Here is a 27,672-nt window from a genome sequence, read left to right on the forward strand (position 1 = left end):
GGCTGGTGTGTCTGGTAAAAACAGATGTGGGCACAGTGTGCTGTGAGCAGTGTGGGTTGCCAGGAGGAACAAGCTTGAGCTATAAGCAAAAAGGAGAAAAGATGTGCTTTAATCCCCTTGTGTTTATGGTCACTCATCTAAATGCTGTGATGAGGATTTGCTTTGTTTGGTGGTTTGTTTTTTTGCGGCCAAATAGATTCAAAGATGGTGTTTCCACCAGAGCAGGATACTGCAAGCTGCTGGGGGAACCCTGCCAAATCCCTCCCTCTCTAGTCTTCCTCAATAGGAATAGATGTAGTCAGGCAGCAGAAACTGCACTTGCAGCCTGAGTGGGGGCACATCCCAGACCTTTGTCCCTAAGAGGTGAGGTGCTGCAGGTGCCCAGGGCAGGATCTCACATGGAGGAAGCAAACTGGCTGTGACCACTACCTGGAGCAGTGCACATCATGATCAGGGGGTATCACTCCACTCAGCCCAGCCTCGACATTGCAGGGCCTTTTTCAGAGAGGTGATTTTGACTGGGCTAATTGCTATCTTCCATGCTGCATATTTTTCAGGAATTCTGTATTCTGCCAGAGGCTGGGGATGGTCCCTCATCAGTCTGTCTCGATGAACTCTGCCTCCAAGAGATGTCTAGTAGGTATCCAGCAGTAGCTGACAACAGTAGAGGTAACCGACTATCTGAGCAGCAAGAAATAACCTTGGCCTTTTCCCTTATCACTTTAACTATTTTTTAAGATATTAATTCTGAGACCACAGCCTTACATCAAAAACATAAATCATATTGATGCTCCTGTGTTGACAACTGGGAACTGTGAGGGGACTTTCCAGATGGAAGAGCTGTTATTGACGTGGAGCTTGAGAACATCTTTAGTCCAATGTACATCTCCTACCCCAAAAGTGCTCATAGGTACCATATAGGCAGATTCTGAGAATTCAGAGCTTATGGGTTTCAGGGAAGAACTCTGTGTGGAGTACAATTAAAATTAAGTCCAAAAAGTACATTCTTCAATTGTTTCCACAGACCCCTATGATTAATCTGAAACTTGTGTAAAAGAACAATATAGAAATTCTTTCCTGATCCTAGAAAAAAAGTGGGAAGATGACACTTCTGCGATCACAGAATATTCTGAACTGGAAGGGACCCACAGCGATCACCAAGTTCAACTCTTGAGTGAACGGCCAATATAGGGATTGAATCCACAACCTTGGTCTTATGGGAACCACACTCTCACCAACTGATTTAATCACAATCTGATCCATAATTGTGTCAGGGTGACAAGTACAGTTTTTTTTCAGGAAATACAGTGTCTTCTACTTTGCAAGCACTTCATCAACTCTGAAACAATGAGAGATATAAGGTTTTTCTTTCCTCTCTAACTATTTAATTTCCAGCTGCTTGTATACCTTGGACAAAGGAGTAACTTGGTGCCAATATGTTTCATTTACAAGTAACTTCAATCTCCTATTTTTTATGCCAAATCAGATAGAAAACGTAGGTAGTAGAATAAAGTCAGGAGTGTTGTTTGTGCTTTGAGAATTCTACTCTTTTGCTGTAGCTCTTATTCAAATTGCTTCTTCTTCATGTACTGATCTGTTGCCCTGTGAGCACATGTACTTGTGAAGACGAGGAGAGGTGCACTGAATGACTGCAGCACAGCAGATGCTGCAGAGGTTAGTGAGCCTCTGATGCTTTGACTCCATGACAGTTTCAGGGGTGGAGAACAGGAGCTTGGTCCTGTATCCCTGGATGTGACTGAACCACGTGTATGAATAGGTAGTTCTATGTGTGTATAGATCTACATTTATTGCACATTTTACCTATTCAAGGAATTCGGTGTGTCAATACAAGCCTTCTGTGCCCTTGATCAGTCTCACTTCCCTGAATCCCTTCTCCCTAGTAATTTCACATTTCCATTTAAAGAATGTTTTTTGGGCCTCATTGCTTTTCTCTGAATTGTCTGCATTGATCCATTCATTTTGGATGGCATTGCCCAGAACTGAGAATGATCCCAGGAGCTTTAGTAGTGACAAGCAGAGCATGTGGATGACTGCAGCTTGCTGGCTATCCTTGGACTGTGCATCCTGATAGGAGGTTTGCGTTTTTTGGTAAGGCCACGTTCACCACTCACTTTCAGTCTGTGATCTGCTGTAAAACCACAGTGTTTGCTCTAGTTCTTGCTTGTCTTCCATCTGGTATTTGTGCTTTTGCTTAAATTACTTGGTGTGTTTTTTTCCTCTTAAATATCCCTCTGGCTTTTCAAACTACTACCTGGGTTTATTGAGATCATTTTAATTTGAACCTGTCCTCTGGTAGGCTTGCATTGTCTCTCAGGCCTGTACACTCCACAAACAGTAACATTGTTATTACTGAGAAGATTAAACAGGACTGGACCAGCACAAATCCATGGGATCCACCCTTCTGCTTTGAACCATTGGCTGGTGAAGTAAGTTTTTTGCATCAGTTTGTACCCTCTCCGTAGCAGCAGCTTTGTCTGGTCAAATTTATAGCATAATTATAGACACAGAATCACAGAATGGTTTGGTTTTGAAGAGATCCTGCAGATCATCTAGTTCCAACCCCCCTGCCATGGGCAAGGACACCTTTCACTAGACCAGGTTACCCAAAGCCCCATTCAACATGGCCTTGAACATTTCCAGGGATGGGGCACCCACAACTTCTCTGAGCAACTAGTTCCAGTGTCTCACCACCCTCACAGTAAAGAATTTCCTTATGCTCAATCTAAATCTGTCCTCTTATTTTAAGGCCCTGTCCCCCTGTCCTCTCACTACATGCCCTTGCAAAAAGTCCCTCTCCAATTTTCTTGTAGACCTTTTTGTAGACTGATGTCTTTGGTCATATTGTTATAACATTTCAGAAGTCATCAGAGGTGACTACTACTGTTCTTCCATCCACACGACTTGTCACCCTGTGAGAGGAAAATTAGATAGGTTTGAAATGTTTTATCCAAATAGGCCCCCATGCTTTAAAAAAATTTTCTTCTTTGACACTATTTTCTGAAGTCATTAACTTAGACCATAGTGATTGTGCCTGTATTTCACAACATGCTCTCTGCCCAACTGGAGTCAGAGCCAGGATAAACTGTTATGATGCTTCTTGATTACACCAAAATCCCCAGAAAAAGGAAGCACCAGGGAGAGTCTTAATCTTGGTTCCTGTGCTCCTGGCCAGAGGGCTCAGTTCCTATCTGGAAAGCAGACATTTATGCGCCTAACCTTTAATAATCTAACTGCTCTATCTCTTGTTAAATGAAATTAAAACATTTGTGCTGACTGAGTAATTAGGGGCCTTGAATGTTGTGTCTTGCAGTCTCAAATTGCTTTGTAGTCTTTTCTTTTCCCACTGTTCATATGGAGAGGAGGATTGTAAAGGAATGGCAATGCATTTACCTTGCAATGATCTGTAGGACTCAGTAGGCTGTAAAACTCTGAATGCAATATGGTACAAGATACACAACGCCACAGAAAGCTGCAAACCTCTGCTAGGAGATTATACAAGAAGACTGAGGGCCCTACCTTCACTGTCTTGCAGATTTTTCCATATCGAATGTGCAGAGTTTCCAAGTAAAACTTAAAGATGTTTTTGCTTGGGAAATTTGTACTAGGATCTGAGATGAATGAGACTGTTTTTGGCATGTATGAGTATTGTACAGCAGCTAGACACATTACATACCTCCCCTTTCCCGTAATTATATTTACAGATTTCTAAAGTAACCCTAAGTTCTGTCACACTTGAAGCAGGCACGTCCCACAGTTCCACTGTAAGTGTCTCCTGATGCAGCTTTAGCTGTGACACCACGTCTATGAGCATGAAAGACAAGATGGATCCTTGCAGTGTTTTTGACCCCGTTGCTGACACAGGTGCCTCTTGTAGGAAGTCTTATCCTCAAGGGAGTGTGACAGGGAGCGTGTTTAGTTTGAATTAAATAGAAAACCCTTTCTTCCTCCCTCATCTTCTCACAAATAGTATGATTAATATTGGTGATCACATTATAGCAAATATAAAAATACTTTTAAAATATTTTTATTAATTCTTCACTGAGAAACTGGAAACAAATCCAGCTGCAATGCATTCACCCCACCCTTCCTAATCCCTGAATGACTGCATTTCTTCTAATTTTAGGTTTAAAATTTTTCATAACATCTGAGGAAAGTATGTTTAAACATTGATTTGCTTATTGAAAGGTAAAAAAAGCTAATTTTCCTTTGAAAATACTGTATGAATGCTGTCTAACATAGACTTGTAGTGTCTCAGGCACAGTATTATTCCCTATGTTGTGCCCTTTTGTCCAAATAACATTTTCTTGTGTTTCTCATCTGCAGCACATGGCCAATAGCCAACCACAACATTTTTCATTGAAATGGTGAGGATATGCTCTAATTGCCTCCCTAACAAAGACCTTGATTACATCTAAATTCCAGGATTTCTGAAGGCAATTTTTTCATGGTATCAGCCTTTTTGTTTCTGAGTGATTATCCCTTCAGCACTAACCTTTCACTCCTTAGTATTCCTGAAAGCAACAGAACATCTTTAATCCAAAATGAAAATTCGGCAAGGTAGCAATGTCTTAAAAGGCACACTTGAGCAATTTGTAAAAAGGACCGTGTTTATCAGCATGACGTGTTGCTTCTTGGAAAAAATGTGGTAAGCGGCGAGGACTTTGTGCTTTTGAAGCACAATTGCTTTAATAACACAGCCCAATCCCCCTCCCCAAATCTTTGCTATTTCTAGAGCTGCCCAGCCATACACTCACTGTCCATTCAAGCTGTCCCAGCAGGTGTCAAGGTTTCTGTGTAAAAGAACGGCAGATCTGTGCGTTGGGCACCTGGATGTGTGTGAATTCACTTTTCAGGAATACAGTTGCTCCCAAAATAAACTTCAAGGAGATGGACAAGGGAAGTTCAAAGCTATAGAAGAGCCTATGTTCTCTGCTCCACTCCATGTGGAAAAGACTGGGATGCAGGGTCTGGTATTCCGGGTTTAGCTATACATCACCAGGAGAGGTTTTCTATCACAAATTGCCAAATATTGCTCAGTCCAAGGAAACAGCTTTAGTACATGGAGTCCAGATGCAGCTTTCATTTGATTTCAGTGCTCTCCATGGGAGCACAGGGGCTGAGAAGGGCTCTTGCCATGACAGCTTGCTTCTCCTTCCCCAGCGGATGTCAGAGAGGGCAGAGGCAGGGAATGCTGCCAGACTTGCAGAAACAGGAGGATGAATACCCCATGCATGCAATTTCCACCATCTCAGGAGACACAGGCAAAACAGTGGTGTGACAGAGCCTTAACAAACTTAAAGAAAGAGGGACCAATGGGAGAGGAATCTGAGTGGGGTATTTTAAACTCAGCCAGGACTTCATTACCTGGGTGGGTGCCTGATGAAGCTGCTAGCTTTAAAGTATGCTATTTATACACAGCATCAGACTGCCAGTATTTCTAGGCTAGGTCCAGACACAAGCTAGGAAAATAGCAAATGGATTGTTTGTCAACGTGAAAGTACATTTCAAGACACAGACATTGTACCTCAGCCTAGATGGTCATTCCAAAAGTATCTGGCCTGTATAAAAAGTTTAAGAAAGAAGAAAAAACTAATTTACAGTAAGACATGAAGAAGACCTCGAGACTAAAAAGTTCGTATTCCCCCTAAGTTCTCCTGGAGACCCCAAGGACTGCTTTACAGACAGCAGTCGCCCAAAGTGCTCCATTTCTATGCTGATTTGTACCACCTGCTCTATTGTTTTTGCCTTCAACACTATCAGTGCTGCTGCACTTATCCTGTTTTGGAAAGTGTCCAGCTCTCATGACATTTTTATGTGACCTTTGTATAGAGTGAAAGTGCCAAATACTAGGCTCCTAAACAGCATATCTGTGTTTAGTTAGGAACTTAAAACCCCAAAGCTATCATTATTTTAATTCCAAATCTCTGGAAAAATAAATGCAACTAAAGTTTTCTTTAGAATAGGAAGAGAGAGACGGGTTATGTCACAGAAATGGAGACGACAGTAAATAAATAAACAAAGAGCAAGTGAGCAGTCCTTTGTTTTTATTCTGTTACTGTTTCCAGATACGGAAAAACTATAGTTTGTACCAAAGTAAACATTTATTTCCTTTGCCTAAGGAAATAAAAAGCTGAAAACTAATATTCTATTGGAGAGGAGATTGTGCATTTAACTTAAGAAGAATTTACAGGTTGCATCAGGAAAAGCCAAGGAAATACAGAGCTTGTTTGCAGCAGTATCTTCTCCCTTGCCTGTGGCTCAGGGGTGGGAGGTGAACTCTGCTTAAAAGGCTCTGGACAAGTTCCAGCTTCCAAGAGCCAGGCTGGGTGAGCAGCTCCAGCAGCCTCACTGGGACTGTGTTATACTGCGAGGGAAGAGAATGAAGAAACTGCAGAGCAAAAATCCAGATTCACAAATTCATTTCAGGCAGATTCTGAGCTGTAAGAAATTTCTCTGGCTCTCTGTTAAGACACTAGGAGAATAATCTGGGGCACCATGTATAATGAGAGTTCACACTGTATGACTGTTCTTATGGAAGCCTGGTAAAATACCTTCTCCCAAAATACGTGATTACATTCTGTTTGCAAAAGATGATACATGAGGCATCATTCTGCCTCCATTCCTTGTTACAATCACTGAGGACTTGGAGTCACAGAAACTCTGACACTCAGAGGGGTGAGTTTTAATAGTAAGGTTAAAGATGGGGCATTTGTCCCATCATCAAAGTTAGAGACCAGGATAAATTTTTCCTTAAAATTGCGGTCCATAAATCCCATAGCTTTCTCTCACTGCTCGTATTTTCTAGGATTCATCCTGTTTGCCTTCTGGCAGATGCCTGCAGTTAGACTGCATCTACTCTGATAGAACTGCATCTGCTTAAAAATGTGTCCAAAGCTTGGCCCAGATTCTGGCTTTTCCAGTGGTGGGTAGAGAAGAAAGGTGACCTTTATATCTTTCATTTGCATGTGATATCCATCTCTTCACTCTCTGCTTGGCTAAACCAGTTTAGATTCTGACGTTCAGGATCTGTCTTAACCTTGAGAACTTGTGTTCTTGCCTGCAAAACCAGTAGGCAAAGGTTCATACAGCTCTGCTGTTCTAAATGAGCCAAGATAAACACATGAGCCTCTCACAGTTGCTTTAACCCCACAGAGGAGGCGGGAGCTCTGTGTGATGGCATGGAGGCAATGACACAGGATGAAATGTGTTCAGCGTGAATGTGGCAGTGATACTGACCACTGGCCACTGAAGGCAAATATTAATAACCTGCCACAGTGCTTTTTCAGTAAATAGATTTCCAGGAGTTTAGGTTTGCTTTTTCTGTTTTTTTTTCCTTAGATAAAAGCAGAGTAAGTGCAGTGGAAGGAATGAATACTAGCTACTCAGTTAGGCTTGACAGCAAACTTTACCCAATGCAACTCCTCTGTGTGCTTAATATTAAGCATACACTTAAATAGTGTGCTGGAAATAGGCTTGATTGCTGAGCATTTTTAAAATGAGGCCCTCTAGCCTTAAGGCTTCAGGAGTTAGTTCACACCTGCTCCACACTTTGTTTCCCAGGTTTATCTGCTCTTTTGGCAGACAAATATGGAACATATTCCTCTTTTTATTTTTTCCCTCCCGTATCTGTTTTCTTCCAAATAAATGCCAGTATATAAATCCTGGTACTAAAAGAAAGATAAGCTTTTTGAGATTAGTATGAATCAATGATGAGCTAAGACTATAAGGCTACTATGACATATCAAACTGAAAGTCAAAAATTCTGGTGGTAAATATAATTTTTCCTATAGGAACTATTCAGCAATAAAATCTTTTGTGGGAAAAGAATATTGAGTCCAGGAGGTTTTTGGGGTTTTTTTTTGCACATATCAAAGAAGCAGTGTTAGCCCTCTCTCAGATACGGATTACTTGTGTTTCACCATTTTACTCAGAAATGGTCTGACCTTTTGTGTAGACACTATCAACAGAAAAGATAGCACCAGTCAAGAAGTAAATGTAAATAATTCATGTGGAACCAAACACTCTATTTTCTGTGTTCAGAAGCTTTTATTGGATCACCACAATATTTTGGATTAGTTACACTATGGCTCTGAAAAATCAAATTATGGTGTAGTCATTTTCCCAATAAAAGGAAATGAAATAAAGAAGCACAGTGTATGAGGCTTTGGTCACTGAACTAAGCCGAGGTTTCAGAGCCAGTTCTGGTCCGGTGCAGAAAGGGAACTTCTTCAAACTCTTTCATAAACTCTAGTGCAGACAACCCCTTTCATGGCACATTCCTAAGGCATAAAGGAAAATATTAATATAAACCTTTTGCTGACAGCAGTTGTGTCTGCTGCAGTAACCTCTGAAGTCAATGAAAATACAGATGTCATGTATTTAGAGCAAACAGCAAAGCTATTTTTATATTGCAAATAGAGCTGTTTCTATTTTAACAGCTTTAACTTCATTAAGTGGCATTTAATGACAAAAAGGTTGCAATACTAGGCTCAGCTTCCACAGACAAATTTACTTTCCTTGGTATTATTGCTGGCTTGTCAGAAATGTTAGCCTCACCTAGTTTTTATATCATGCCCCACCAACGCTTTCAAATTTTCAAAGTAGTAAGGGTTTTTTGTGTAGAAGCAGAGGTAGCCTGGGTATTTCAAAGGTCAGGCTTCAGGCCTAAAAATCTTTGCTCCTCTGAGTCACAAAATATTTCTCTTGACCCTCTCACCCCTCTCACCCTCAGCCTTCACTGGCTGCTGTTGACTCACAGTCACAGGATGCATGCGACAAAGGCAACAGGATGTTAAAAAAACACTTCCTTGGTCTGCAAAAGAGAAGGAGTCCTCCACAACTCTCTATGAGCCAAGGGGCAGAGAGCAGGATGCTGACAGAAGAGGCATTTTACCTCTCTGCTTTATGAAGAGGGTTTATTAATTAGATTATCTTGCACAGAAATGCAGCCATGCGGAGATGCAAAAACAAATCAACCTTCCTACATAACGGGAGGTTTCAAGAGAGCTGGAGATGGACTTTTTACAGGGCTGTGTAATGGCAGGACAAGGGGGAATGTCCTTAAACTGAGAGAGGGGAGGTTTGGATTGGATATAAGGAAGAAATTCTTTGCCATGAGGGTAGTGAGGCATTGGAACAGGTTACCCAGAGAAGTTGTGGATGCTCCATCCCTGGAAACGTTCAAGATCAGACTGGATGGAGCTTTGGGTAACCTGGTCTAGTAGAAGGTGTCCTTGTTGGTGACAGTGAGCTGGAACTGGATGATCGCTAATGTTCCTTTCAACCCAAACCATTCTATGATTCTAGGTATGAGAACTTATAACAAAATACAGTCAGAACAAGACAACATTTAAAAGTGTAATGCTGCTGACTTCAAACAAGTTGCCAAAATTAGTGTGACTCCAATATTTAAAAATTTAAATGAACAAAGTGAAATCTTAATTTTAATAGTGACCCTTACAGCAAGGGTCTCTAAAATATTTTATCTCTCTGGCTTGGCCAAAATAGTGAAAAGCAATGAGCTGTTTCAGGGACAGCAGTACCCTGCTGATAAACTTTTGTTTCCATTTCACAGGTTTCAGTTTTTTTTAAACCTTATTCCTTTTAAGAAAAATAATGTTGAGAGTAGTAAGTATGCTGTCAACTTATGGCAGCTCTGCCAATATAGTCACTTTAAAGACAAGTTGCTGTATGCAACAACATTTATTTCTTTCCAGCTGTTTTCTAAGATTGGTTCCATTTTTCTCTCTTTTAATTTGTTTCATTATTCAAAGAGTAAGCTGAAACTGATAGTCTGTTTAGACAGAAACTTACTGAAGGCTGTGTCCTTCTGACCTTTAGCAGTGTACAAGGAACGTGAACTTACCACCACCATCTTCCCATCAACAAGTCTTCTTTTTATCGTGGTCTCTTTGCCATTCCATTTCTGCACTTGCACCAATGACCCTTTCTCCAAGGTTACAACACTCTGCAAATTCCAAGAGAAGAGTTTCAGACTGCAGGCTGAGCTTTGCAGTTTAGAGCAGCAATTCACCTTATGTTCAGCAAGATATGCACTTGGGGATAACAGCATGCTCACTAACATTATATTCAGCACTACACTGTGTCTTCTTTCAATGCTTTATTTCAAGAGTTTGGAAAACTCAAGGTGCACTAAGGGAGTAGGTAAAATTTCCCCTGGTGTTCTTCTACGAGATGTTCAGACCATTCAGAGATCATCAGCCCCTTTACCTTGACTTTCCGGTCATCTGCTGTTGTTTCGTCAAACTGCTGGCCCAGTTTGAAGGAGATGGTTGTATTTTTGAAGGTGCTTTCAGTTCTGATGGTCACTATGTCCCCTTTCATACTGATGATCACATCAGGCCTTGCCAGGCCACCTAGTTTTCGCGCAGCTAAGCCCACTCCTGGAAATCAGAAACAAAACAAAACAAGACAAATTCATTACATTCTAGAAGCAAGAAACTCAGTATCCTCTCATGATTCTTCAGTGGAAGAATAAAGAAGAGTTTCTTCTTGAATACTTCAATGCCTGATTTAGATGAAACACTCATTCTTTAGATGAAACACTACTGAGTCGGACGTAGGAATGGAAACCTCAGCATTCAGGGGCTGAGGCAGCCCCAGTTGATAAGAGTGCACCTTCAGCAAGAAGATATACACAATTATAGAGCTGTGCACATTTAGCTAAGAAGAAACATGGTTGGTTACAAATCTGAATTAATTTAATATAGATAGAATAAGTAGAATAAGTCCGAGGAAGAATCTTATAAAAATTCTCATAAAAATTTGTAAAAATCCTTTAAAAAAATCCTTGACAAATCTGAGAATTTGTACCTTTGTTAATAGCTGCAAGGAAGAAACTGGACACTGAATTGCCAATATGCTGGTGCTTGTTCATTAAAACATACTGAAGAGTGGGTAATTCCTAAGGTATTAACATCCTTTAAGGATCCTTGCATCTAAACCTCAGTGAAAAGTACAAATATGAAATATGAAAAAGTCAAGGGCTGAGAGCTGCAAAGAGCTTCCAGGAAAATCCCAAGCCAAAAGCCTTTTGTATTGCCTAGTCCTTTCCAGTCCAGTTCATTGTCTACAGGCTGTAAGGCTTGGGGCAAGTAGGAATGAAGCCACTGTTGATGTATCACTGCTTCGTAAGAGCAGAAAAGGGATAGCTGCAGTTAGTGCCTTTGTTAATGCTATGCCATGCTCAGATGAAAATGTCTGTAAAAAAGGGTATAAAGTTATCTGCAAAGTATAAAACTATTTGCAGTAATTATTCCATACTAAACAATTCTGTTCAGATGTTCAGAAAATATCTGCAGCTGGACTTTCCTCCCACATTCACCCTGGCTAATTAATTAACTGCAATTCTTTTGTTGTTCAGTCTAACATTTCAAATAAAGGGAATCAGTGAATCATTTATAGAGCAAAAGCAATGCAGTATCTGACTGTCTGTGCACTTGGCATAGAGGAATGAAGCCAGCATTAAAATGAAGAACAATGCCTAATTTGTTACGTTCCTGGCATTCTTCAGTAACAGATAGATTCATTCACAGTATTTAGATGTCTGAAACTACAGTGTCATGAGACATCAGCTCCATTATATATTGTGAATTATCATAAGTCACAAGTTTAGTAGTGCAATCAAGAGGAAACAAAAAAAATCTGTATCCCCATGGATTACTTTCGTGACAGAAAAACATATTAGATCAATTCATATCAGTTAGACGGAAGTAAATTTATAATAGTAATTCATCACCTACCTTTTCCAATTTAGATGCTAAATAAAAGAAATTAAATTATGTTAGAAGACTAATCAAGGGCTTTTTTTTTTTTTTGGCAAGAAAAAGGCACCATCCGTGAGCAGAGCCTTCCCAAATGAAACTTACTAACAAAAAAAGAAAACCAAACAGACAAAAAACAAACAAACAAACCCAGAACATTTCTCACCCAATTCTTTCATATAGTCATCAAAATTTTCGCTGGAGATGAGTTTCCAGGTTCCCACAAATCGGTTGCACATCGTTCAGGCTTTGTGAGGAGCTGGTCCTGCAGAGAGAGGCAGTGGCCACAACAGCTCTTGGTGGCAGTCAGAGAGATTGTGTGCCCAAGTGAGATTTAGTGGTCTCCCTTTAAAGAGGTTGGGTGCCTGTGGCAGTGGGGGCTGGCCAATAGGGGAGGCAGTGCCCGGGTGAGACAATGTGCACCTTGTCCAAGGCAGCCGTGCCAGCAGCAAGGCTCTGGGTGATGCTGCCTTGGCATCCTTCACTGAGCACACCAGGACACAAGGGGCGCCTGGGGATGGGGATGGGACGGTACCACTGCACCTGCAGAGTGGTCAGGGCACACTGCAGTGGGGTGTCAGCAACACAGAGACAAGTACAGGAGCACTGCTTCCCTACAAAACCCAGCTCCCACTGTCCTCCCAATGCTATTGTCCTACTGTCACTATATAGAACAGAAATTTATAACAATCATGTCATCCTACTGCCTGACCAGCCCACGGCTGACCAAAAGTTACAGCATGTTGTTAAGCTATTGTCCAAATGCTTCTTAAACACTGACAGGCCTAGGGCTTTGACCACCTCTCTAGGAAGCCGTTTCAGTGTATGACCAGTCTCTCACTAAATAGGTGCTTCCTAATGACAAATCTGAACATCTCTTGACTAAGCTTTGAACCATTCCCACACATCCTATGCCTGGATACCAGGAAGAAGAGATCAGCACCTTCTCCTCCACTTCCCTTCCTCAGGAGGCCGTAGGGTGTTACCACTATTGTCACCCTTGTGCTAGTCAGATAAATCAAAGCCATGTGGATTGAGTGAAGGAACAGTCAAGAAAATGATGTACAAAGTGGTTTGTTGGATGTTTTTCTTATTTTCATGATCCTTCCTGGAAAAGGTCTGTTTTTTATCATTTAAGGTCAGAACTGAGTTATACTGTTCTATTTTCTCCCTTTGCATCAGAGAAATGATCCCAAGCTGTGAGCTCTTCCCTGCAAATATCCCAGACAGGATCACAAGAAGAAGAAGCAGACAATACTCGCTGGCTCCCTTTTACAACCAGGCATATTCAGAAGATCAGTGCATCAGTGGAGATCAGCTCTTGTGCTTGACAGGTGGACAGCACGAAAAGAGGCTGAGTTGTTAAAGTGCTTATTCTTAGTTCAAAGTCACTTGGTGAGAGGCAAGAAGCTTTGTTAACTTGACAGGGGGACATATTCTGTTTTCTTTTTTCTTTCTGCACATGGGTAGTTGATCTGCCATAAAGTAAGGGGAAGATTTAAGCCAGCACAATCATATAAGGCATTGCAATCAAATGTGTCCTACTATTGTCAGATTTCCTCAGGTTTCCCTGCTCCCATGAAGAAATGCCACAACCTCCTTGGGTTCATGTATTGTTTATACTAGGTGAGCCCTGAACTGGACCCAGCATTCCAGCTGTGGCCTGCTGAGAGCAGAATAGAAGGGAAGGATAATCTCCTTCAACCTCCAACTCTCCTAATGCAGCCCAGCACACCACTCACCCTTTGCTGCCGACGCATGTTCCTGGTTCATATTCAGCTTGGTGCACACCAGGACCACCAGAATATTTTTCAAGGCAAAATTGAAAGATTGAAAGATTAGCGTTTTCGGCATCTAAAACTGGTTTTTTGGGTTTTTCTTTTCTTCATTAGGAAGAAGGGGAACACACTGGAACAGGTAAATAATAGTCTGAGGAGTGAAATTGTTGAAATCTGTGGTTTATGTGGTGGTTGTGGGAAATAAGAAGGCGTTCAGTTACGTATTTTGGTGGCATGTGCTAAATGTTTTTAAACCCTTCAATAATAACATCAGTAGGGAAAGCTGAAAAGAGCTTCCCTTGCTGCACAGGTCTAATGACAGCTCAGTTTGGGGAGAAAAAGTCTGGGGTGACTAGAAATATAATCACGGCAGAGAACTCTTTCATAATAGGAAGCAGGTGCTGTATCTGTAATAAGTAAGTAAATGTCAGTCTTTGAAGGTGCTGTCCACACAAAACTCTTCTGAAGCAGAGATGAATAATATCACATTTTGTATAAAGAATAGCTAGGTCTTTTATCCCATCTCTGAAAATGAGAAAACTACTTCTAAATGAAACTGTCCATTATTGCTCAAGAAATAATATGAAAATATGCTACCGTTGCTCCTCAGGCATTCTTTGTTCTTTCATTTAATTGTCTTATCCACATAAAGACACTTTAACAAGACAAGGCTGGTGCCTTTGGGAAATAAAAGATGATTGGGATGTTGTAAAATTAGGCCCAAAGAAATTCAAGAAGAGCAAATTAGTAAGAATAGAACAGTTACACTGCAGTACCAGTAACCTTAAGAACAAAAGTAACAGAGAATTATTTATTTAGACAAAACCCCAGTCTTAAGCAGTCTCAAACAATGTTGACATTGCTACCATCTATCTCTTTGTCACTAAGAAAAAACAATACTTTCATTTAAAGGACTTACAGTTTAGAAAGAACAAGAGCAGGGGATTATATCTCAGTAGAAATAATTGTGGAGACCAGTCTTTTCTTGGAGTTTAAAGCAGAAAAAAGCATCAAGGATTGTGAGTACATATGATAAGGGAGAGCCTTGATTCCCTTGTTTTGCTTATGGTTCATGTAAAACAGCATTTAAAACATTGAAATTGGAGATTGTGAAGAAGCACAAGAGATAAAGGTAAAACTTGATAGAAATAGAGAACTAAGAATTCAGAGATTAATTGGAGATAAATATACCATTTAAATAAATACAGAAAGTAAACTTATGTGAATTTATTTAAAGGAAATATGATCTAGGCAAATTCAAGGCCCAAAAAGTCTAAATAGATTCCCAGGGGAGCAATGAAGAAGACAGAAATAGAAGGGGAGAACAGAGGTCAAAGAGGTACTTGCTATGAGGACACCAAGGATGTTTTAGCATTGACTCTATGAAGCTGAAGGATCAATGCTGAACATGGGGCCAGCAGCCTCCCTTTTCCCTATAGCTACATTGGAGGGTGCAAATAGCTTCTTGTCCCTTAGCTGGAACATCCTACAAAAGCAGACTGGGACAGCTGGGCTGGGGGAACGAGTCCAGACTGCACTGCACACACAGGGTGTGACTGGCCAGGACACAAAAGTCCTTCAAGCTCTTTCCAGTGGAAATAAATAGTTAAAAGAAAAAGAGAAAAACAACTGATAGATCAATGATCAGAAAAAGCCTTTCCTCATCTTTCTGCTGATTTGCCAAAAATCTGTGGGTGTGAGTTGCCTTTCCCTTTTGTTGTCCAAGAAAAGGAGTAGTGAGTGAATGTGGTGAGGGGCAGAGATCTCCTCCTTGCAACATTCAAGGTGCCTGCTGCAATAAGTGTGCTGCCCATGGGTTTGTATGAGTTTAGCAGGATCCTTCTTTGGCAGAAAGGAATGTCTGGGGTGGTTACTGACTTTTGGACACTAGTTCAGCATGACAGAAGAGAGAGGGAGACCTGTGCTGCTCTGCAGGTAAGGACAAGACACTGATCTGACTTTAGCCCTTAGAAATGTGTGCTCCCACCTCCATCTGGGTCTGAGAGCACACACCTTTTCTTGACAGAGAGGAATCACTTCCATTTATTCAAACAGTCACTAGACTGCTGCTGTTTTCAGACAATAAATTTTGTCCTCCTTCAGAGACTAATTTCATATTCTAAGAAAAGCATCACTGGTACTTCCTTATGGTGCTGTCCCTCTTCAGGTTTATAGACAGTATGTCACTTTCTTGAAATTTTCAAAAACAGAAGTTTTAAGTGTCTTGATTAATTCACAAAGTTCAAAATCATTCACCAGGTACCAAAATAAATAATTATGCTTTTAGAAGAGATTACTCTTTGCTGAAATATTAGGCTGTGGACCTTACAATTGTAACTGCTGGCTGCTTTCAGAATGTAAGATTTCTGGAAAATAAAATATGCTATATGAATATTGAAATTTTGGAACTTTTACCTCTGACAGAGTATTTCCAAATCCGTGGATGATAGAATACTATGGGCAGATATGTAATGTCTATGTGTAGTTTGTTTAAGCCAATGTTTCTGCTTCTTACAACCATCAGTCTCACACAGATTTTCTGCCACTAAAATGTAGTTTTATCCTAACTCTCATAAATAATTTTGGTTTTATTAAGTGCTAAGTAGATTTAGTAGTATATATATGGAGTTCTCTGAAGCATCCTTCCATCCCATATGCAATGCTGTTCTCTAAACTGGTGAGATTTCACAAGCAATGAAGCCAAGGTTAAAACACAGGAGTTGTTTGTTTGTGGTTATTTAAACATTTTCTGCAGAATTTACTGATAGTCTTTGGCATCACTTTTAAATGACTCCTCAGCTCATGTACAATGTAAAAGTCCTTCCATTTCCCCATCCTGTTGTATAAATAGAGCAAAAACTTGGAAACAACCTGAATAATTCAGTGGAAAGTTCAAGAGTATGAGAGGTCTCTGCTGCTATCAGTAAGAGACTCAGCACCATCACTCTGACAGCTGACTTCGGGAATGTCAGGAATATGTGGAATTTGGTTCAGAGATCTTAATCCCTCCAGATCACTCTAGATCAGAGATCTCAATCACTCATTTCCCTATTTAGTGGTTAAGACACACATTTTTATACTTATTGTCCAGGTTTTCTCCAGAAATCTCAATTTATTTTTTCCTCAATTTAAGCCCTCCCAGGTGTAGAAATCATGGCTTCTGTAGATGCAAAGTTTTGAAACAGGAGACCAGGCCTATGGGCAGTAGAATATGGCAGTTCAACAATAAGCAGAGTTGAAAAACATGGCGTTCCAAAGGGCTTTACATCTGGAAAGGCTCATGTTCCCAAGACTGATCAAGCCTAATGAGCTAGTAGAAAATGAATGTATGTAATAAAGGAGGTAGTACCACCAACAAACTTGTACAGACTTTTAGTCAACCTAGTATTTTTAAAGCTATGATTATTAAATCCAGGCTTTTGGCCTATCTAGGTCAAAATGAGATGGTCAAGACAGGCACATTGACAAAATAATCACAGGTGAAAGCTCTAACTGCTATAATTTCACACTTGAGGTGAAAAAAGGATAAGATCAAGCTGCTTCAAATGGTCTCCAGGTTTAAAATTGTCTGCATTTGTGCACAGAGGAGGTGCCTGGTACCCTGCTCATGTTTGGAAGCCAAAACTGAGCACCCACAGATCTTCCTGTCCCAAGAACAACCACCTCTGCTGGAAGATGAGAAGAGCAGCCCATTCCCCTGGCACAGACTCCTTGCAGGGGGTAGCCCACACACAGCATGCCCCAGATGCGTGTTCAGGTGTCCATCTGTCACCGTGACACAAGTGCCACTCCCTGGACTGGCTGCAATGCTCTTTCCTCAGGGAGATGGGTGACATGGCTGAGAGTGGCAGTGGCTCTCACGTGGTGCTTTCCTGCCCAGCAGCCCTTCCCACACTGCATGGCCCCCAAGCCCCTCCCTGACAAACTCCAGCATAAGCACACATTGTAGAAAGCAGAACATTTTATTGAATAGGCACGACAAATTAGACTAAATGCGTGTAACTGCTTTGGGATATATCTGAAAAAAAGTACAGTTCTCTTTAAAACAGATTTGTGGGGCTTTTCTCCTTTGGTTAAGTTGTTTTACTCCAGCTTTAAGCATTAGTCCTGTGTGAAGGTGGCTTCTTCATGCTTTTTCATAAGTTCTTTTGCAGGAAACGTTATTCATGGTGCATTCCTGGAAAGAAAAGATAATTCAATAAGCTTTTAACTCTTACTAAATGTTTGTTAGTCAGAAGGTAGAGAGTTACTTATCTATTGGGAACCAGTTCAAGAAAAATTTGCATTTCTCTGCCTCTAAAGGCAATTGCTAAAAGAGTAGAACTCAGTTTTGAGAGTTTCAGCAACAGAAGACTGAAAACAAGCACAGGAGTGCAAGAATTTTCAAGAACTTCTCTACAGACCCCTGTGAAATTTCTAATCTTAAAAATCTCTAAAGAGGACTCCTAGGACATCTGTGGAGGCTGACTGGACCCTGGAGCTGGGCATTAACCTTTTTTTCCTTCACCTTTTGCAGCTGTGGTTGTCTTTACACACGTGAGCACAACACATGCACACACAGAGCTTTCAGACTTGCAGCTGCTAGTGTCAGCCTCTGCATGTTAGGCTCTAGCCTCATATATTTTTCAGTTAGATCAAACTCTGTTTTGTTCACTCTTTCTTAATGAAGTTGTAATTAAAAACGACTTCTATTTCTTCTCCTCTGGTCTCTATCCAAAGGAATTTAAATATTGAATTTATGGACATATTATTTTTCCTTAGGGGAGGGCAGAACTCTTCAGGAATTTTGTGTATGTGTACTGTTTTGCAGCATGTAGGAATCTCAGCTGCCTTTCATGAACATAGATTTAGTCCTGTCCCAGATTCTTCAAAGTGTGTTTTCTAAAGCTGTAGAGCAGATCTGGGAAGCCCCAGACTGTATGTGGGCCTTACTGGCACCAAGTCAAGCACAATAGTCTCTGACTAGACAAAACCAACCAACATATGGTTGGACACATGTTTCCTTGCTCTAACATCATATTATCAACACAGTTGTTGGTGATGCATAGCAGGATTCCCACAGAAGGCTCTAAGCTTCTGCTGAAGATGATCAGGAGTACTCTGCATCAGACTAGAGTGGACTTATTTGATGTGGGCTTTGCTAGTGCTTCCTCTATACTGTCCAGGACTTACAGGTTCTGAAATATGTAAGTTTCCCTCATAGGGATGTTGGGTTTTTCTTCCTACACTTTCCCACCTGTGTCTTGCTATGGAGAACAGGCACCTTCGTACCAGTCCATAAGTTTAACAGTTTCTCAGTTTTAACCTACGCTCTAGACTCAAGCAGAGAGACTTCTCACCAAGTGCACAGAGCCCTCCCTGTGTTTGAATCCAAAGTCATACATCAGCTAAACATGAATTTTGCATACTGAATTCAGCAATTAAGTAACAAAAATTAACTTACCACCACCAGGTTCCCATCCACCACTTTTCTCTTTATGATAGTCTCTTTTCCATCCCACTTCTGCACCTGGTTCAGCACACCATTCTCTAGGGTTATGACATTCTACCGAAGTAAAAAAACAAAGTGTGGCTGTTTCATCAGGGTGCTCTGGTCTCAGGAGAAGACTCTCCAGGTCCAAACAACACTAAGCACAAAGCACCCTCAACAGTCTTACCTGTGGAGGCAGCATTTCTGCACTGGATATCAAAATCACAGCTCTGCCCTGCTGCTCCCACATTCCTTTTGAGAGATGTATTTGCAAAATGCCATTTCAGGACTCACCTTTGTTTTTCTGTCATCTGCTGTGGTCTCATCAAACTCTTCACCCAGCTTGAAGGAGACCTCTGTATTTTTGAAGGTACTTTCTGTTTTGATGGTTATCACATCACCATTGATGCTGATAGTTACATTAGGCTTGGCCACACCAGCCATCTTCCTGGTAGCAAACCCCACACCTGTAAATAAGATAGTGCAGTATGAATTTTTTATCTTTTCTCGATCTTTTTGTCTCATATGTTGGAAAAAAAAAAAACCTCAGTGATTTTTCTGCTATTGCTTTCTGAGTGTTAATAATTCTGTGTTACAGAGATTCTTTTGTAAAATCGTATTTGGTTCTGCTATAGACCAAGCTTGGTTGGTTGTTTTAAGGAAATTCTCTGTCATTGTCAAAGTAGTAAAAGTAATATTTTGAAGACTGAGACTATACGAATGCCAGATATTTGCACATAGATTTGTTCAGAATAACTTTTGTAGCTTGTACACTAATTTGTATGCTAATTGCATCTAAATGTAAATAAGCAGGAAAATATATGACAGCTTCTGAGCCGCAAAAGAACAAAACAAACAAATGAGGAAAAAAAGCAAGCTTTTTATATTTACAAGTAGGGAGGTTGAATATAAGGAAATGATTAAGAAATAGCTGGCAATTGTTATGTCCTGAGTAAAATCTGGAGTAAAGATTAAGAGTGCAAGTCTCACTCATTGAAAGCTGTCAGGATAAGTCACAGTAAGTATTTACCCCTAAACTGCAAATAACCCCCCAGCTTTTTAGCACGTACTAACTGAATCAGTGCAAGTTACCCCCTGCTTCCTCCACACTAACAGAATGTTGAAACCTTTTAAATCCCAATTTTAATTCTAAGCTAGAAGTCTACACCTTTAGAGAAAAGTGTTAGATATCAAATCTTGCAAGTATCTGCATGAATCCATGGAATTGTCTTTGTTAATATTCACTGGAGGCAGCTACAGAGTTTCACTCAATATAATAGCCATAGCAATTAACTGGTGTCCTAATCCAGCAGCATTTTAAAGTTGTTTGGGTGTGCTCTTAGACATAAGGAAACTTGCTGCTTTCTAGCATCACACTGATTTGTGTGTCCAAAGATAAAAGCTAATTCACACAAAATAATCCAGTGATGTGTTTTCCTTCCACTTATAAAACTACTAATAAGGTATGCATAGACTTGACTTACCTGAAATTATTCCCATCAACCAAAGTTTTTCTGCTTTTTAGGATTTTAACACCATTTATTGAAACAGACGAATTGTCCAGTTTAAGACTATCTGATCAAAATAGTGGATTAAACCCCCCTTGATAAACAGCACAGCCAGAAAAAGCAAGTAGAGAGTAAAGTTCAAAATTGGCATTCCTTCCCTGTTCCAGATACAAGAAGTTGAAATAAGAATTCTCACCCAGTTCTTTCATATAGTCCTCAAAGTTTTCACTAGAAAGGAGCTTCCAGGTGCCCACAAAATGGTCGCACATCTTGTCAGGCTAGAAAGATGCCTTCCACAGGTTCAGACAGAAATGCAGGACTGGAGAATATAATGAGCTCCAGGAGAAGAGCACTTATCTTTAAAAAGGAGCCATGGCCACATGATGCTCTGGGATGACCAATGAAGAGTGAGTCCCAGTGACCAGTGTTATTCTTCTTCCCCTACCCCTCCTCTGCCAGTGGGTCATAGGGCTATTATTCATATGCCCTTAGTAGCACAAAGATCACTGACTTGTCTTTATTTAATTATTTTTGTTGCTCAAGAACACTCTACCTTAAAGGCAAATAATTAAATCAAATTACCTCTCGGAATAAAAAGGGAAGCTCAAGCTCAACCTACAAGAATTAATGTTCTCGCCCCTACTCTTTCATTTCAGTCCACTACATCAAATGCACACAGCTCAGTTCCTGGACTTTCAGATCCAAAAGGATCATTTGGATCATTTAACTTGCTTTCAGCAACCCTGCAATCAGAAATTTCCTCTAGAGAAATGCAGAACTACAGGAAGAAGTGGATTTGGAGCACAGAGAGAGAACGCTGGGTTATAGAAGGTTAAGGCAATAAAATTGCTTCCTTGATTGGGATCTGCTTGTCCTTGCACCACCTGAATCAATTTAACGATATGTCTGTAATATGCTTTTATGTAATGGAGACGGGATATGGAGTTCTGTGAGAAGAAAAACAACAAAACAGAGGATTTCTCTCCCTTTTACTCCCATGCTTTCAGACAAACTATACCCTAATGACTAGCATTTTGAGTAGTTAAGGCATAAAGCTAGGCTCTAGTATCAACTTACCAAAAGTCCATGGACACTTCATTTCTTTTCTGCTTGTGTTGTTCAGGCATTAATTTGTTTGAGGCAAGTTGTGCACCGGCCTGACATAATGGTCCATCTTGACTGATCCTCTAAGCCCTGTCATACTTCAGTTCACAGAATAACGATCAGAAAGTAGTCAAGCAAGTTCTTAGACCTTCCTTTATCTGTAATGTGCTATTCCAATGGCAAAAAGCAGCTAACAAGTGCGTAGTCCAGCCCCTGAAATTCTCTTTAAGTGGATTTCCAGGAATTGCTCTGCTGGTTGCTAGGCATCGATATTTTGGAGCACATATTTTTCTACTTGTTGTCTTTGTAAATAACAGTGCTATAGAAGAGTTATTTATATAGGATTTCAAGATCATAGGGGTATTTGTAAGTGAAGGGAAGTGAGGAGGTCTCCAGTGCATCCTTCCACTCAGGCAGGGTCACCTCTGAGCCCACAGCAGGCTGCTTAGAGCTGTGCCCTTTTGTGGATCAGAAAACTCCCAGGATGGAGCCAGCACAGTTTCCCGGGAAACACACACCCCTGCCCAGCTGTCCCAAGGGGGAAATGGTCTCCTTGTCTTCTTTCTGAACCTCTCTACCTTCAGCTTTTATTCACAATTTCTCATCTCCCCACCATTCACCGCCTGGTTCCAACTCCTTGGTCACTTTCCCACAGGTGTTGAGGACTGTTTGTAGGCGCTCCCAAAGCTTAGCCAGGATAAGCCACTTCAGTCTCACAGTTTTCAGTTTTCTCAGAGGGCAAGTGTTCCAGACCCCTGAGGATCCTGTGGGGCCTCTGCTGAACTCACCTCGAAATTGGATGCATGACTCTGGATACGCCCAAATGACTGCTGAGGGGCATAATCACGTCCATCAACCTACTGGCTGTACTTCTGGCATACAGGGCAGGATGCGTTTAACCTTTTTGCTGCCAGGTGTCAGCTCACTGCCCACCAGGACCCTGAGGGCCTTTTCTGCAAGGCTTCTCCCTCGGCAGTGCATCCCTAGCCTGGATTGCTCTGAGAGCTGAGCATGTTTGCACATGTATAATTAGTTATCCCAATGTCCCTTTAAGATGTCAGTCTGTGGGGACCAGAATATCTAATTTTAGATTTGGCCTATTCTTTTAAAATTTTTTTGCACATTCACTGCCTTTGGCCTAATCTCAAAATAAATAAAACTATATTCTAATTATGAAGCAGCTGGTGCCTTCCCTGGCTGTTTTTTGCAGAATGTCACATGCTCAAGTGTTCTTTAAAAGGAAATTCTGAGGTCTCTCAAGTTTGTGTCATTATCTTGAGGTATTTTTACTTCAAATTATTGGCTTGAGAAACTATGTATTGTGTGTGAGCAGATGGTAGGAACATGAAAACTCAAATCCAGCATTTGAATAATGAGAACTGAAACTACCAGCTGGGGATTGTTGTGGTGGCCCAGGTAGAAAGGCTGTGATGCAGCTGAAATCAGCTCCTGTTCATGTTTTCCTTGCCTTTTGGAAACTATTCTGTGTGCAGCTTACTACAACCAGCATTCCTCTGTTTGGAGGAGAAATAGGGCCTTTATATTCCAAACTACAGTCTGGGAGAGGCAATTGGCCTTTGGTGTTAACAGCTGTCTGCAGTGTTTGTGATATTGGAAGAGTTTTGGGAGAGAGTAGAAGCACCTTTCCACGCAAATCAATTTGGAGCAGACAAGTGCACCCTCCCCAGGCAGACAATTACTTGCACTTATTTAAAGTGAATCTGAGCTATTTCTAGATACCTTGTGAATGTGATGACTCAAAAATGCAAGGGGAAAGCCAGCTTTGTGGGTTGACTTGCATGTTTACTTCAACAAGCAGCTGTCTGGGAGCACACTTATGGCTCTCTCTTGGAAAGCATCCTACCAATGGTACTCTTTCCCTCAGGAGAGACTTCCAGTAACAAGAGATAAACTTATGCCACTGATGTCATCTAAGAAAAATCGTGCCTGCTCTCTGGGGCAAATGTATGCAGTCTGCTGATAAAGACCCGAGTTTTTAATGGTCATGAAGAAATCAGTGAGGCTTCTGAGTCTGGAAGTTTAAGCAAGTGATTCATGTCACTTGCAGAAGAGTCTTGACAGCAAGAGCTGGGCAATCTGGCTAAACAGCCCCATGGTTATTTACACTGATGTGATCTCATACCACCAAAAACAAGGGCATCCTCAAAAGTATAGAAACCTCCTTCAAAATAAGCAGAAATTTTGAAGAAACCACAGCAGGTAAGAGGTAAACCAAGAAAAGGAAGCTGGTGAGGGTCCAGTACAGGAAATGCTGACAAAGAAAATTAATCTCTTAATCCTGATATGAGCTGATGCAACTCAAGTCTGCAAATAACAATGACACACTGTCTGCAATGTGGTCTTGGGGTGCTGTGACATTTGAGGATAGTTCCTGATGCAGGATGTGCTGAAGTGATCACAGAATTCCGTGGTTCTATGAAGTGTAACAGCAAAGCAGCAGCTGTGCAGGGGAGATCAGCAGAAGGGAAGAGGGAGCAGTGATGGGTTAAATCTTACTCTGTGACTCAGACCAAAGGTGGAGATCTACTTGAGATAAACTGCTTTTTACAAAAATAAGCACAATAGTAACCTCCCTTTGGCTCTTTCGGGCTTGTAGGAGCAATGACGCTCTTCCACTAGAGTATGTGAGAAAGAGGATGTTTATTCTTGCAGTGAAGATCTGCCACTTAGGAGACCTTTCAATTGAGCATTGTGCTAGACCTTCCCTGGTACTTCATGTAAGGATGGAATTGTCAAAGTAAAACCACATCTTACTCTCGAATGTGAAAACATAAGTTAACAGTTATGACTGCTTTAAAGGAGGCTTCTTTCTTGAGTTTCTCTTTGCCCCAGGAGGGCAACAGAGTAAAACTCCTTTGAGTGCTCTGGCTGTCAAACTGGTGACTACCAGTGAGCAGCAGTGTATTGTGCTTACAGACTTGTCTCCACAGTTCTGCTGCTCTTAGGATAAAAACCAGCATGAAAAGACAGCCATGCTCGATCCCACGGCTGATGACATTGACAATGACTTCCCTGGAACACTTTAAAAGGAACCTGGCCTCTGTATGGGCTTATAACTGGCACACGTGGCAATATTCATAGTAAGAAGAAATACGTATTCTTGGCAAAGCTATCACAATGGAGATTTTTCCTTGTGCAGGGAAGGAACTGTGGCTTTGATGCAAGCTTCTTGTTCAGGCACAAGAACAACTACTAAGAAGATGGACTATAACAGGCCTTATGTTAGGAAGGGGGGACCACATCACACTTCCTGGTAGTACTGCAACTTAGGCAAAGCAGAAACCTTTCTTAATGCTTGTCTGGCTAGGTATCCTAATGGGAATTTGTTCTAAGGCCCCAGGGTAGCTATAAGAAAGGTGATCTAATTCTGGAGCAGACAAGAATAGGTAAAGGAATGCTATCTCTGCTCACAAAGCTGCTATTTTCATTTCTGATTAACATTTGAAACAGGTGAATTGCCTTGGACTTCTGCTTAGTCAGGAAAAGGTACAACTAAAGCTTCAGTACTCATAATGTGACACACTGACTTTACAAAATACTGGCTTCAGTTCACTTGAAAATTCAAGAGGCCAATTGGTTTTCAGTGGTATTTTTCTATCTCTCTTGAGGAAGGAGGCGAGCAGGAGAAAAAGCAGGTCCTTTTTCCAGTGCTCAGTGCCCGGGACCAAGCTGATCCTCTCCCACCTGTGATTGTGGCTTCAGACTTCACTCAGAACTGAGGGTACTATTGCAAATCATCACTTTGTTAAAGGAGTCAGATTTGCCAGCAACAACAGATGTGCTGTTTCCTTAAGTGGGTATTGGCACCATTCTACCCAGTCACACTGCTGGGCTGTGACATTTGGAGACCTCAGGCTTCTGTGCCCCAGGACCTGCTTTTTTACTTTTCATGATTCTGGGTTCTTCTATTTCCTCCTGAACTTTTTAAGCCAACCAGTGAGTCTCCACACCCTTAAATAGGTTTCCAATATCTGAAAGCAGGACCATGAAAATGAAAAACATTTGAAAAGTGTTTCTGAAACAGTAAGCTAAGTCTGTGGTAAAGCTTTTAAGAACAGAAATGAAATCTCATAACTCAGGGGCATAGTAAGATCAATCCCCAAACAAAACCCGGTGGTTGACTCCATTAACTTGCAAATAAAATACGCATAATTATGTTTCCTGAACTTGCTTTAAAGATGCTTCTTTTTAAAGATGAAGAAAAAATGCAGATCTATCTGGAGGGTACAGCAAACCTCTGGGCCCTTGCCTTCTCCTGAGAGACAGCTGAGATTTTGGCTTTTCTCAGCAGATGGCATGGCAATAATATATGCTCCCAAACATCTGTAGATCATACAGGTGATGATTGCTATTCCTAAGGAAAACTTGGAATTCTCATACTCTCTTTTAACATGTATGTCACTCATTCCTGGAGCAAGGCAGTTGGAAGTGTGAATTTTATGAACTGCAGGTTGTGAGTTAAAAGGAATACCAGATATATTCTGATATCAGAATATCAGAAAAGTAAAAAAGGATGAGTATTTGCATATTGGGTGTGTTTGTTTTATTTCATTGAAAAGAGAAGAAATGCATGTACACTAACTTCTACAGACATGCAGGTGATGGGCTTCCAGAAGATAATGTGGACATTTCTGTATAAGAATATTCAAAATGTCAGAGGTCCACCTCATATATCCTGCATCCAGCAAATGCCATAGTGGGATTAGTGGTAAATTGAGCTTCATGACTTATGAATGTTTGTATGAGAGAAGATGTTAATTTGCTGGCTATAATGTAGGTATTGCAGATGCTTCCTGTTTCTAACTACCTACAGGTTCCCCTGATCTAGAGAACAAGTTTAAGGTTGCCTAAGGTTGTTCTGATATTCAAATCTGTCCAACTTTTTTGTATGTAATGTACAAGTCTTGCATCTAACATCAGGGCTTCTCCTCTTCAGGGCATGTGATGAAAGTTGGCCTTTTCCTGAATCCTGCTTTGTCTTGTCCATGGAGACCTCAGAGCACATAAATCCTTGTTGTTCTTCCCCCCACCCCACAAATAAAAATGTGCTTTTCTTTTCTTACTTTTTTATCCCTAAACTTCACTCTAAATCTAGGTATCACAGCAGAGTTGCAAATAAAGAAAGTAGTATGTTTCCCAAAGCACTTTTGGGTTTCGTCCAGCAATTTGAAGACTTGCTAGAAGACTAGACTTGCTAATACTATTCTGAAAATCCATTTGTTGTCCTTCCCCAGATGCTCTTCTGAATTATCCCAGATCATCCAGCTGAAACCCTCTCTTGAAGCCTCCATCTGAACAAAGAATAACACCTTTAGTTACATCTACTTTGGGACTGCCCAAGAGGAATCCATCCCAGCTCAGCCTTGTTACTGCAGCTCATGCAATATCACCTGTTTTATTTCCACACAGATCTGCATTTAGAAACCTTCCACTGTTTTGTTTGTTTTGTTTGTTTTGTTTGTTTTGTTTGTTTTGTTTGTTTTGTTTGTTTTGTTTGTTTTGTTTGTTTCTTGTTAAATATTTTTATCAAACTTAACAAAAAAAATCTTCAAATAGGGATGAGAGAGTAGTGCATATTGGTAACATGTACTATGTTGTAAATTTAAGGTATTCCTATTAGTGGGTGTCCTTCTCTTAACAGCTGCCCTCTTGTGAAGCAAAAGCACTCCCACAATTTCACTTCTTTCTAACCCAGCAAAGAAAGAGCTAACTGTAAGAGCAATATTTCAAAAAGAATAAAAATACCCTGTACAAAACATTTAAGCTCTGCTGAACCTGCACTCTGAGTAAAATATGCATGGGTTTGGCAGCCCTGTTTAGGCATGTCTTCTTTCTGCATGCTGCAGTTTCTGGCTTCCTATGCTTTTAATCTGACAGCTTGCTCTGATACTTCCAGGGAACTCGTCCTTGGGTTTGCCAGAAAGCTGTTATTACAGATGCATTAAGATCACATCCAAAGACCTAGTGCTCTATGTAAAGGAAAGTTT

The 27,672-nt window shown here is 40.8% G+C and overlaps 2 protein-coding genes and 1 long non-coding RNA gene across 4 annotated transcripts; 1 reads left to right on the forward strand and 2 right to left on the reverse strand.

Moving 5' to 3' along the window:
• Window positions 1–331: 331 nt before the first annotated feature.
• On the forward strand, window positions 332–27,071 carry LOC119698023. Its single transcript, XR_005256036.1, has 3 exons — window positions 332–457; window positions 558–636; window positions 26,920–27,071. It is a non-coding gene; the product is annotated as an uncharacterized LOC119698023 (long non-coding RNA).
• On the reverse strand, window positions 8,048–12,135 carry LOC119698022 (myelin P2 protein-like). The gene is made up of 4 exons (XM_038129472.1): window positions 11,971–12,135; window positions 10,252–10,424; window positions 9,887–9,988; window positions 8,048–8,300 (listed from the first exon to the last, which is right to left on the reverse strand). Exons 1-4 carry the CDS (start codon window positions 12,041–12,043, stop codon window positions 8,250–8,252), a joined length of 399 nt encoding a protein of 132 aa, XP_037985400.1. The 5' UTR covers window positions 12,044–12,135; the 3' UTR covers window positions 8,048–8,249.
• LOC119698021 (fatty acid-binding protein, adipocyte) lies at window positions 17,526–21,775 on the reverse strand. Of its 2 annotated transcripts, none has more exons than XM_038129471.1 (4): window positions 21,638–21,775; window positions 19,347–19,519; window positions 19,026–19,127; window positions 17,526–17,759 (listed from the first exon to the last, which is right to left on the reverse strand). In XM_038129471.1, the coding sequence occupies exons 1-4, from the start codon at window positions 21,657–21,659 to the stop codon at window positions 17,709–17,711; spliced, it is 348 nt and encodes a 115-aa protein (XP_037985399.1). In that variant the 5' UTR covers window positions 21,660–21,775; the 3' UTR covers window positions 17,526–17,708. The 2 variants fall into 2 exon arrangements, with proteins under 2 accessions (XP_037985399.1, XP_037985398.1); XM_038129470.1 differs by lacking the exon at window positions 21,638–21,775 and adding an exon at window positions 20,757–20,911.
• Window positions 27,072–27,672: the final 601 nt, after the last annotated feature.

This window comes from Motacilla alba, chromosome 2 (assembly GCF_015832195.1).
Source record: "Motacilla alba alba isolate MOTALB_02 chromosome 2, Motacilla_alba_V1.0_pri, whole genome shotgun sequence".
NCBI classification, from domain to species: Eukaryota; Metazoa; Chordata; class Aves; order Passeriformes; family Motacillidae; genus Motacilla; species Motacilla alba.

Excerpts from the sequence above, each read along its gene's own strand:
- LOC119698021 (XM_038129470.1), bottom strand. The coding sequence starts at position 20,829 with ATGTGCGACCATTTTGTGGGCACCTGGAAGCTCCTTTCTAGTGAAAAC. Across the intron at positions 19,520-20,756 it reads GGACTATATGAAAGAACTGG|GTGTGGGGTTTGCTACCAGG; the intron begins GTGAGAATTCTT and ends TCTTATTTACAG. Across the intron at positions 19,128-19,346 it reads CAGATGACAGAAAAACAAAG|AATGTCATAACCCTAGAGAA; the intron begins GTGAGTCCTGAA and ends TTACTTCGGTAG.
- LOC119698022 (XM_038129472.1), bottom strand. The coding sequence starts at position 12,043 with ATGTGCAACCGATTTGTGGGAACCTGGAAACTCATCTCCAGCGAAAAT. Across the intron at positions 10,425-11,970 it reads TGACTATATGAAAGAATTGG|GAGTGGGCTTAGCTGCGCGA; the intron begins GTGAGAAATGTT and ends TCTGATTTCCAG. Across the intron at positions 8,301-9,886 it reads TTGATGGGAAGATGGTGGTG|GAATGTGCCATGAAAGGGGT; the intron begins GTAAGTTCACGT and ends TTTATGCCTTAG.